This window comes from Bufo bufo, chromosome 4 (genome assembly GCF_905171765.1).
Source record: "Bufo bufo chromosome 4, aBufBuf1.1, whole genome shotgun sequence".
NCBI classification, from domain to species: Eukaryota; Metazoa; Chordata; class Amphibia; order Anura; family Bufonidae; genus Bufo; species Bufo bufo.
The window spans coordinates 555,101,724-555,114,400 of NC_053392.1; the positions used below are offsets into that span (position 1 = coordinate 555,101,724).

Consider the following 12,677-nt stretch of genomic DNA (forward strand, 5'->3'; position numbering starts at 1 on the left):
CAAGTTCGCTCATCCCTACTCCAGACATCAAGAACTACATTTGCCAAATTAGGAGATAAAAAAACGCTTTCCTGTGAAACTCAAGTTGGGAACGTGTTTTATTATTTTTTTTTCTTTATATAACCTTCGGTCAGGACACCGTCAAAGACAGTCTCCTCCGCAGAAATAAAGACAAGGGAGCCAATTTGTCAAATTACACACAGTGAATAGTCGCTGTCAAACTCCGGCTAGGCATGCTGGGAAAGACACAGGTTCCAGCGTGTTCCTTCCTCTATCCGTCCCCACAGCTGTCCATCAAATGCTGCTTTCTCCCCGCGGTCTATTAAATATTTCCCTCGCAAATCAATTTTACACATGATCAGCCCATACTCCTACTGAGCTGAACCTCCCCGTTAATTAAGTGAAGAAATTACCATATATATTATATTAATGCAAACATCATTCAGCTGGTAATTCACGGCTGATCTGGATAATGGAAAGGTTGAACACCCATTAACCCAAGTCAACAAAATGGGTTGGCTGGGAAAAATCGAGCAGGTCTCCTGTGACTTGTCCCTCTAACTGCAGCACTGCCGTATCTTCCATTGTAATAATTAAAATCCTCCTGCAAGATCAATATTGGCATCTTTGGAAGGGAAGTGCCCTCAATGGCAACGCCTCAAACAAGAGGAGGAAGGAAGGGGGGGGATTTTTTGCAAGTGAGAAAAACTCATTTTTTTTTTATCTGACAATTATCACCTCGGTGCAGACTAATTCAGCGCTGCGCCCCTCTTACAGAGATTTCAATGCAACAGAGATTGACATCTCCAGAAAGAGAAAAAAAAAAAAAAAAAAACCCCTAACATCTCATTTTTAACAAATAAAAGCACAATTTTCCCATGCAGGGGAGAATTATCAGCAATCATGAAATAGGGCAGAGAGAGGGGAAAGTGAAATACATTTAGCACTTCATCTTCTGAGGGCTTCTTCTGGGTCTCGGTTATCACGGCTCCTTCATTCCCGCGTCGTGTGTCCTCCTGCATTGATCTCTGCCTTTTCATCTCTGCAAAATAAACAAACAGAAGCCGGAGAGCCTCCATTATATTCTGGTCGGAGGATGAGGATCCGACTCCGCACAAGTGTATGAGCAGTTAGCGCTGATTAAAATTGACTTGCGGTAAAGAAACACTAAGGCCACACGTTGCAGATTCTCGTGCGGTTTTTCAGCGCGGATTCTCGTGTGGAACACAGCAAAGTAATACATATCAGCAAACTGTATGGGATTAGACAATTTTTTATTTGTCTGTGCGGAAATTGACCTGCCGTGCGGATTTTCGAATCCACAGCATGTCAATTCTTTATGCGCAATTTGTCAGCGTAATATTCACGCCAAAACGTGCGAGTAATACATGCAGTGTATTTGGTGCAGAAACGCACAGAAAACCGCATGGATTTTTCATTTTAAAACGCGCACCTGTGTGTAGGTAGCCTAAGGGTGCGACCACATGGCAGATTCATGTGGTTCTTGAGACGCAGCCATGTTGTGATCAAGTACTGCGCGGCCGTGCGGCCCCCGGCAGGTTCTAATTAATCTAATGAGACTGCACTGTTTAGTCGGTCTGTATTGTTTAATGACTGAGTGGCACCTTCAATACCGCTCGGCCGATAACCATACAGACCAACTAACCTATAAAGAGGACCTGCCCCCTCTCCTGACATGTCTGTATTAGTAACTGCTTGTATTCCCCATGTAATAACAATTCTGGAGCACCTATTCCTAAGACTCTATGTTGTGCTATCCCTCTGTTAATTCTGCTAGAAGTTTATAAATGAATTGTCAGCAGCTTGCGGTAAAGGTACAGATGGATGTTACCAGTCGCTGTGCAGTCTGACACCTTCTGGTAACACCCAGCAGTACCTTTACTGCAAACTGCTTGCAATTTGCTTCTAGCAGGAATAATACAAGAACGGCAACGCACAGAGTAATAAGAAAAGATGCTCCAGAATTGTTATTACATGTAGTTACTACAACAGACATGTCAGGAGGGGTGACAGGTCCTCTTTAATTAGATTGTGCAGGGAACCTGCAGTACTTGAACACAGTCCGGCCACATCCTAAGCGCCACACGACCACGTCGTGTGGTCGTACCCCTAAAATTAAAGGAAACATGACGAGATGGGTTACTGGCAGGACAAAAGGGAACGTTATTAAGGAAAAGATGCAAATATAGCCACTAGGGGCCTCATTTATCACAAGTTTCTGTGTCAATAGCAAACAATCAGAGCTCGGCTCTCATTTCTTAAACTAGTTTGGAAACATAAACGCTGCACTGTGATTGGCTGGAATGAGCACCAAGGCCTGCTCTTTATTTAGACAGTTTTGATAAATAGGTCTCTTCAGCTTTAAAGGGGTTGTCCACATTCTGGCTACTTGTGACCAATGTGTCTGACAGATGACTACATGGCACGTAGTACTATAGCCTTTGTTAAAACTCTGCGCCATTTTCTATATTTTATAAGGTATGGCCCCCTGTGGACCAAGTATTTTGTGCAGCCCGGTCCTTTCCATAAGACCGGAGCTGATTGAGGGTGATGTGACCAGGGAAATCACTCAGTCTCCTCTAATACAATGCACCTGCCATCTGCATTGCTGGGAGTGTGAATGGAGGCGGCTGAGCGTTGTATCTGGTCACATGACCATCCATCAGCGGCCATCTTATAGACAGAACCTCTATGTGGACAGCACAGAAGATTTGCCCAACAAGGGGACATGGCGTATGAGGTATAGGTATGGCACAGAATATACCAATAAAGGCTATATTAGTAAGTGCCATATAGTCGTCTTACATACACATTGGTAAACAGTAGCCAGAAAGTGGCCAACCCCTTTAACTTCAGATAGAAAATAAAAAATAGTGAAGCCCATACTGACCAATGAGCTAGAGCTTTCATCTTTCAAGTCTGTCATCATCTGTCTGGCAAGTACTCATATAATGTAGGTGGTTGTCCTTCAGCTGAGGCTTTCCCCGGAGGCTGTTCTCGGAACTGCCTGCTCCCGGAGACCGCATTTCATTTCAGACCAGCTCGCGCACAGGTAAGGACTTACCTGTGCCTCGCCAGACTTGTCAGTTAAGATGGCAGATCGCATGTGTTCGCTGGCGAACACTGCGAACTGGCCATCACTGGTCATAACAAAACCGCAATGATGTGCCGGATTTGTCGTATGTCCGTTCAACACGGTTCCCGCCCATTTGATGTCATCAAAACTAACAGAACGGTTGAACAAGGCGGTGTGCACATAGCCTACGAGTCCGTTATGACAGATCCTTCATGCAACGGATTCAAACCGATCCCATAGACGTCTAATAAGACTATCATGTTTATGGTTTTTGGTTACTGGAAGAAGTAGGAACAGATTACACTTTTCTGCCCAATAACCACTTCTAGACTGGGCCATTTGCCCCCTTCCTGACCAGGCCCAATTTTGCAAATCTGACATATGTCCCTTTATGTGGTAATAACTTTGGAATGCTTTTACTTATCCAAGCCATTCTGAGACTGTTTTCTCGTGACACATTGTACATAATGCTAATGGTAAATTTGAGTCTATATATTTCACCTTTGTTTATAAAAAAAAATTCCAAAAATTAACGAAAATTTGGAAAATTGTCACTGTTTTCTAAATTTGAATCTCTGCTTTTAAGACAGATAGTGATACCTCATAAAATACTAATTATTTAACATTAAGCATATATGTCTACTTTATTTTGGCAATGTATTTTTTTTTTTTTTAGGACGTTAAAAGGTTTAGAACTTTAGAAGCAATTTATTTTATTTTTAAGAAAATTTCCAAAATCAATTTTTTTAAGGACCAGTTCAGTTCTAAAGTCATTTTGAGGAGTTCACATAATACAGACCACCCATAAATACACAATTTTAAAAACTACACCCCTCAAACTATTTAAAACTGGTTTTAGAAATGTTGTCAACCCTTTAAGGATTCCACAGGAATTAAAGCAAAATAGAGATGAAATTTCAAAATTTCACTTTTTGTTGCAGATTTTTCATTTTAATAATTTTTTTCCAGTAACACATCAAGGGTTAACAACAAAACAAACCACAGTATTTATTACCCTGATTCTGCAGTTTACAGGAACACCCGACATGTGGTCTTATACCGCTGTATGGGAACACGGCAGGGCTCAGAAGGCAAGGAGCGCCATATGATTTTTGGATGGCAGATTTTGCTGGAATGGTCTTAGGCGCTATGTTGCATTTGAAGAGACCCTCAGGTATTCCCACAGTGAAAACCCCCAAAAAGTGACCACATTTTGTAACCTACACCACCAAAGGAATTTTTAAGGTGTGTTGCGAGCACTTTGACCCAACAGGTGTTTCATAGAATTTATAACCCTTGGCTGTGAAAGTGAAAAATTCCATTTTTTTTTTACAAGAAAATTGTGCTTTAGGCCCAAACTTTTTTTTTCACAAAAAAGAACCAGAGAATATCCCCCACACTTTGCTACCTATTTTCTCCTGAACACAGTAACACCCCAATTGTGGTCATAAACTGTTATTTGGGGATATGCCAGGGCTCAGAAGGGAAGTAGCAGCATCTGGATTTTCTAACATGGAACTTTCTGTCATGGTTTTTAACAGTGATAACTTTACGGTATTTTATTTTTTGTTGACTGAGCTGTATGAGGACTTATTTTTTGCGGGACAAGCTGTAGTTTTTATTGGCACCATTTTGGGGTACATTTGGCTTTCTGGTAGCTTTTTATCTGATTTTTTTAGGAGGTGAACTCACAAAAAGAGCTGCTTGGTGTCATTTTTCTATATATTTTTTTTACACCTTTCACTTGATAGGGTGGAGGATGTGATATTTTTGTAGATCCGGTCGATACGGACGCAACGATACCAAATATGTCTAGTTTTTTATTTTTCCATTTTACACATGTTTTTGTTGCCATTTTCTTACAGCCACATTTATTTATATTTTTCTGGCTATGGTCTTGTGTGAGGGCTTGTTTTTTGTTGGATGAGGTGACGTTTTTATTGCTACCATTTTGGGCTACATACGACTTTTTGTTTGATCGATATTATGTTTTTTGGGAGGTGAGGCGGCAAAAAAAAACAAAAAAAAGCTGTTTTGGAGTAATTATTATTTTTTACGGCGTTCACTTGATAAGGTAGATCATGTCATATTTTTGTAGAACCAATTGTTACGGACGCGGCAATACCAAATATGTCTATTAAAATTTTAACGTTTTACACAATAAGAGCATTTAAAAAATAAAAACAAATCATGTTTTTGTGTTGCAAGTTTCTTAGAGCCATATTTTTTACATTTTTATGGCTATGGTCTTGTGTGGGGGCTAATTTTTTGCGGGATGAGGTGACGTTTTTATTGCTACCATCTTGGGCTACATACGAATTTTTGAACGATTAACATGTTTTTTGGGAGGTGAGGCAACTAAAAAATCTGTTATGGCTAATGTTAATTTTTTTAATTTTTTTTTACGGTGTTTACCTGATGGGGTAGATCATGAGATATTTTTATAGAGCCGTCCGTCACGGACGCGGCAATACCAAATATGTCTATTTTATAATTTTTTTTCTATTTTAACATTTTTTTTGTAACTTAAAAGGGGTTGACTCGCCTCCTTATTTCAGTCCTCAGTGCACGGCTCCTGGGGCACTTCCTGAGCTGTAGTGGGGGGGGCGGTACCTTTGCTGTGACTGATGGAGCAGGCATGAGGCGCTGGGATAATATAATCCCGCCCCTTGACTACACGTGCACGCTCGTGAGGCTGCTAGACTATCTGAAACACTAGCAGCCTCAGCGGAGCAGACCCTGTACAGATCATAACAACCTATGTTAAGTGGTTGCTGCGATTTGCATCTTACAGGAGAGAATGACAGTGAGGTGGACGGGAACGGGAGCTGCTGCGTAACCCCTGGAGACGAGCAGTGTATAAGAAGGACGAAGAAGTGAGATAGTGGGGACTAGAGCCAATTCTGCTAATTCATCTACATTAGTAAGTTACTTATATCAATGTCATGCACATAATAAATATAACTTGATGACTTGAGACAACCCCTTTAATTGGGGACTTTTTTTTTTACATGTGACTTTTTTTTATTTTTATAAAAACACTTTATTATTTTAAGTTTTTATTTTACACTTTATGTCCCACATAAGGTCATACAAGATCTCTGGGAGACACTTTTTTTTTTACTATTGATTTCTCCTGTAACTGGGACTGACATAGTAGCCCAGTTACAGGGGGAATACACCCCCCAGAGAGGCTGTACAGCATTATACTGTGCTGTACAGCCTCAGTGCAGGGCTGATCGAGGTCTGTGGAAGACCCGACAGCTCCTGCACTCTCCCGGTGGTCACATGACCACCGGGCCGGGACAGGAAGTGCAGCTTCCTGATCTGTATACACATTGCTCGTTTAGCGGTGTGCATAAGGCGATCTAGAAGACAGGGACACCTGGGTACAGTCCCTGCCTTCTCTCTGGGGTACCCTGCTTTCACTGACAGTGGGCCCCCCTGCTCAGCAGCTGCCATCTCTGAAAGGACGTTCTAAAACAGAGAGAGATCAACCCGACCGCCCAGGACGTTTATAGTCAATGGGCGGTTGGGAAGTGGTTAAAGAGCAATGGAAATCTAAGTGAACAAATCCCTAATGGTGGCGGGAAAAGAACCTGTTACCAACCAGGGCAAAACAATCTCTATTGGTCTAGAGGAGTGCTGCCCATAAAGAGTCGGCTAGAGCAGGGGTAGGCAACCTCTGGCACTCCAGCTGTTGTGAAACTACAACTCCCAGCATGCATACTTGCTCTACTCTTCTCAGAACTCCCATAAAAATCAATGGCGCATGCTGGGAATTGGAGTTCGGTACAAAGTTTTTTTTTTACAGTAGAAATTAATTTACGAAGTTATTACCCAAAGTCTCGTGAGACTTTGCGAAGTAATAACTTCGCCTCATTGGAGCCAATACATTCTAATACTGTATGGAGCGCTCGCTCTGTACATTATTACAACAAAGTTTTATGCGAATCGACTTCGGATGAAGCATCTGAAGTCGATTCGCTCATCCTTAGTCGTGACATCACTGGTGCACACGGAAGAGCACCGATCAGATGCTGATCCAGAGAATAGGTCATAAGTTATAAAGAGTCGGATATCCCCTTAAATCAATGCTGTGGCTCATTCTCAGGATCGGCGGGGACCAATTACCCCTTTAAATATGTCAGGCAAAACAGCCAACATATCAGGGCCAGAAAGTATTGCTGGGCATAAAGCATAGAAAGCTCTTATTCTTTCTAAACCAAGTCACATTGAAGTAGAATGGAATTGGGAGTTACCCTGAAAGTGGCAGAGATTTACACGTGTTCTCCTACGGTAAGAAGGATGACAATTACTGGTCTCGAGTAAATAAAAAATGTCCAGTTAATTAACTTGTCAGGAAGCACCATATAAAATGAAACCAGAACTTCCAGTACCTGGACAGATCTCCACCCATTGACTGTAGGACTCTAGTTCTATTTTCCGGACTGTTAAATCTTTGTTGATCACGACGGGATTCTTGAAACGATCTGAAGATTTGTGCTGTCTGTCCGCACCAGATTCTTCGGTACCATTCTAATTAACAGAAAGCAATATTAATCATTTTAATTTCATTTATTTCTGATTTATACAGCACCAACATATTCCTCAGCACTGTACACACATGATCATCACTGTCCCCAGTAGAGCTCACAATATACAGAGGTGGCCAAAAGTTTTGAGAATTACATAAATATTGGAAATTGGAAAAGTTGCTGCTTAAAGGGTTTCTACCACCTCATTTTGACCTAATTAGCTCTCAGACACTAGCGATCTGCTAGTGCAGTGATGTCGAACCTTTTAGAGGCAGAGTGCCCAAACTGCAACCCAAAACCCACTTATTTATCGTAAAGTGCCAACACGGCAATTTAACCTAAATACTATAGTTCAATATAGTATATATTCCATGTACTTTATCATTTAGCTATAATAGCCTGCCTAGATTCAATGTGCTGCCTGTGCTGTTCATAGTGCGCCCTGCGCTGATGAATGGCAGGAAAAGTCTAAGGCATATTGGTACACCATAGACTTTTTTCACAGTGTGGATGCCCACAGAGAGGGCTCTGAGTGCCGCCTCTGGCACCCGTGCCATAGGTTCGCCATCACTGTGCTAGTGTCTGATCTACCTAACAATGCTATTCTCAGACCTGTGTGTGGATCCGTTTCACAAAAAAACGAACTTTTATTAATAAGCTAATGAGCCTCTAGGTGCTATAGGGGCGTCTTTTCAGCACCTAGAGGCTCGGTCTACTCACATTGTATGCCGCCCCGCTCGTCCGTTAAGCCCGCCCATCTCCTCTTGAATGCCATCCTCCATCTGAGCCAGTGGACGAATTCTCGCGCCTGCACATCTGTATTTGGCGCGGGCGCATTGAATGTCTGACTGCTGCCTGCACAGACATCTCGGTCATCGGCGCAGGGGAGATGTCTGTGCAGGCAGCGGTCAGACATTCACTGCGCCTGCGCCGAATACAGACGCGCACGGCGCAGGCGCTACAATTCGTCCGCTGGCTCAGATGGAGGATGGCATTCAAGAGGAGATGGGCGGGCTTAACGGACGAGCGGGGCGGCATACAATGTGAGTAGACCGAGCCTCTAGGTGCTGAAAAGACGCCCCCATAGCACCTAGAGGCTCATTAGCATATTAATAAAAGTTAGTTTTTTTGTGAAACGGATCCACACACACAGGTCTGAGAATAGCATTGTTAGGTAGATCAGATACTAGCAGATCGCTAGTGTCTGAGAGCTAATTAAGTCAAAATGAGGTGGTAGAAACCCTTTAAGTTTTTATAATAGTAATTTGCATATACTCCAGAATGTTATGAAGAGTGATCAGATGAATTGCATAGTCCTTCTTTGCCATGAAAATTAACTTAATCCCAAAAAAAACTTTCCACTGCATTTCATTGCTGTCATTAAAGGACCTGCTGAGATCATTTCAGTAATCGTCTTGTTAACTCAGGTGAGAATGTTGACGAGCACAAGGCTGGAGATCATTATGTCAGGCTGATTGGGTTAAAATGGCAGACTTGACATGTTAAAAGGAGGGTGATACTTGAAATCATTGTTCTTCCATTGTTAACCATGGTGACCTGCAAAGAAACACGTGCAGCCATCATTGCGTTGCATAAAAATGGCTTCACAGGCATGGATATTGTGGCTACCAAGATTGCACCTCAAATCAACAATTTATAGGATCATCAAGAACTTCAAGGAAAGAGGTTCAATTCTTGTTAAGAAGGCTTCAGGGCGTCCAGGAAAGTCCAGCAAGTGCCAGGATCGTCTCCTAAAGAGGATTCAGCTGCGGGATCGGAGTGCCACCAGTGCAGAGCTTGCTCAGGAATGGCAGCAGGCAGGTGTGAGCGCATCTGCACGCACAGTGAGGCGAAGACTTTTGGAAGATGGCCTGGTGTCAAGAAGGGCAGCAAAGAAGCCACTTCTCTCCAAAAAAAACATCAGGGACAGATTGATCTTCTGCAGAAAGTTTGGTGAATGGACTGCTGAGGACTGGGGCAAAGTCATATTCTCTGATGAAGCCTCTTTCCGATTGTTTGGGGCATCTGGAAAAAGGCCTGTCCGGAGAAGAAAAGGTGAGCGCTACCATCAGTCCTGTGTCATGCCAACAGTAAAGCATCCTGAGACCATTTATGTGTGGGGTTGCTTCTCATCCAAGGGAGTGGGCTCACTCACAATTTTGCCCAAAAACACAGCCATGAATAAAGAATGGTACCAAAACACCCTCCAACAGCAACTTCTTCCAACAATCCAACAACAGTTTGGTGAAGAACAATGCATTTTCCAGCACGATGGAGCACCGTGCCATAAGGCAAAAGTGATAACTAAGTGGCTCGGGGACCAAAACGTTGACATTTTGGGTCCATGGCCTGGAAACTCCCCAGATCTTAATCCCATTGAGAACTTGTGGTCAATCAAAAACCCACTAATTCTGACAAACTCCAAGAAGTGATTATGAAAGAATGGGTTGCTGTCAGTCAGGAATTGGCCCAGAAGTTGATTGAGAGCATGCCCAGTCGAATTGCAGAGGTCCTGAAAAAGAAGGGCCAACACTGCAAATACTGACTCTTTGCATAAATGTCATGTAATTGTCGATAAAAGCCTTTGAAACGTATGAAGTGCGTGTAATTATATTTCACTACATCACAGAAACAACTGAAACAAAGATCTAAAAGCAGTTTAGCAGCAAACTTTGTGAAAACTAATATTTGTGTCATTCTCAAAACTTTTGGCCACGACTGTATATAATTTTCTATCGGTACGTCATATATTTGCAGTGCGGGAGGAACCTGAGGGAACTCTTACAACCATGGTGAGAACACACAAACTCCATGCTGCCCTTACTCAGATTTGAAAATAGGGCCGCAGAGCTGCAAGGCACCACAGGACCATCATAATGACAAGAAGATCTGGCATATTAACATGTAGATGACAAAAAGCCTAGACCAAGTCCCCCCTCTGACATGTCTGTTTTGGTGAATGCTTGTGTTCCCCATAAAATAACTATTCTTAATTATTTTTTTCTCTTTCAACTTTTCGTGTTGCTCTGTTTTTACCCCTGGAAATGTTATAAGTATATTGACATTCACCTTGTGTGTCCCTACACAGCTGGACACTGTTTAATCAAGAAGTTCTACAGGATTGTTACTTAAAGAGCACCTGTCACCTGTTTTTTTTCACCTAATACCTCTTGCAGTTGTCCCTCATAAGGAAATTCTAGCGTTTTTTTCCCCCAATAGCCCCCTCTCTCCAGTGCATTTCCCTGCTCTTATGCAAATTACTAGTAAAGGTACCAGGAGGAGAAGACCTCTGCCCTCCTATGTGGACGTCTCCATGGTTGTGACGCTGTCCAGTCACTGCGGACTGTGAAGCTACGGAGAAGATGTCCTGTTCGCACGAGATTTACAAAGTCTCGCAAGAACAGCAAGTCATTCCCAACTGACACTATTTTGACTTTGAGGAGAAGACGCGACAGAAAGAAGAGGAGAGGAACCGAAAATCCGAGCTCTGGATCTTCGAGTCTGTGTGTCAGATCTTCGGTTCCTCTTCTCTTCTGCTTGTTGAGTCTTCTCCTCTGGTCAAAATGGAGTTGGCTGGGAAATATCTGCTGTTCTCTGCAACGACTGGACAGCCTCACTACCAGGGAGATGATGCCCACTAAAAAAGGCAGAGGTACCCTCCTCCAAATACCTTTACTAGTAATTTGCATATTAAGCACCAGAACAGAGTGGTAGTCAATGTGCGGCAGTTGAAGAGAAAGCAGAGCCTCTAGGTGTAACGGCAACGCCCTCGTGGCTCCTAAAGGCTCATTTGCTTATATTAAAAATTCATATTTGTCAGCAATGCAGGAACATATGAACATGGGACCAGCACAGATGTCTTCAGCTGCCAAGTGCATATGTAACAGGTCAGCCACTGTCATAGGTACAAATCTGCTGATAGATGCCCTTTAAGACAAGCTTGACTCATAGAAACCAGGCCTATGTTTGGTGGAGTTTCGATGGCATTTTCATAACTATTCACTGCAAAGCAGTATGCTATAAGTTTTAATTTAAAAGGGTATTTCAACGTTAAATAAACTATTTCAAATGGGTCTCAATGTCTTATAGTTAAAGCCAGTAAATCATGAAATGGGAAAAAGAAATAGCGCTGTGCAACATGAACCTCACTTTCACGGCGCATCATCTTCTAGTTGTCCGAATGCAGCAAGCAAAGCAAACATTAGTTTTCTTTCTAGCTGTCCACGATGGGGTTTATCCCAAGAATGTAAATTTTTTTACTCATCTGCTTATCCAGAGGACTTTCCTCCCTTTCTGTGGGTGGGCAGCAGATCATCAAGCACCTGTCTCTCCCAGGATGCACTGCAATTTGTTCTAGTTAGGTCTCTTTCACATGACCGTTTTTTTCCGTTTACGTTTTTTTTTGCGTTCCGTATACAGAACCATTTATTTCAATGGTTCTGCCAAAAAAAACGGAATGTACTCTGTATGCACTCCGTTTCCGTATTTCCATTCAATTAAAAGATATTGCCCGCAAATCATGTTCCATGGCTCCATTCAAGTCAATGGGTTCGCAAAAAAAAAAAGGAACACATACGGAAATGCATCCGTATATCTTCGGTATCCGTTCAGTTTTTACGGAACCATCTATTGAAAATTTTATGCCCAGCCCAATTTTTTCTATGTAATTACTGTATACGCCATACGGAAAAACGGAACAGAAACACAACGGAAACAAAAAAACAGAACAACGGATCCGCAAAACACTGAAAAAGCCATACGGTCGTGTGAAAGAGGCTTTAACCCCCTCTTCCCCTGCATAAAGAAAAGGCCCTCACAAATGGCTGCAAAGTTCCTAGGATACGTAACGGCCACACAATTTTATTCGCTGTTGTCTAGAGAGAGATATATCTACGTTTTTAGAAGTAGGGATGAATGAATGTCTGGACCTCTTCATCTGCTTCTCTAAGAGGTCACTATCCTGGCACTAGAAAAAGGAAGCTACTGAGCATGTCAGTCCACCTCTGAACGCAGGAGAAGGTGCACTACAAGGAGAGACAGCA

At 42.5% G+C, this 12,677-nt stretch overlaps 1 protein-coding gene across 1 annotated transcript in view; it reads right to left on the reverse strand.

Annotated features, from left to right (window-relative positions):
• The window catches only part of EHBP1 (EH domain binding protein 1), a 411,889-nt gene that overhangs the window by 83,644 nt on the left and 315,568 nt on the right, over positions 1-12,677 (reverse strand). Inside the window, 2 exon segments of the mRNA XM_040430136.1 lie at positions 939-1,042; positions 7,498-7,636. Of these exon segments, the coding sequence (XP_040286070.1) occupies positions 939-1,042; positions 7,498-7,636 (243 nt within the window).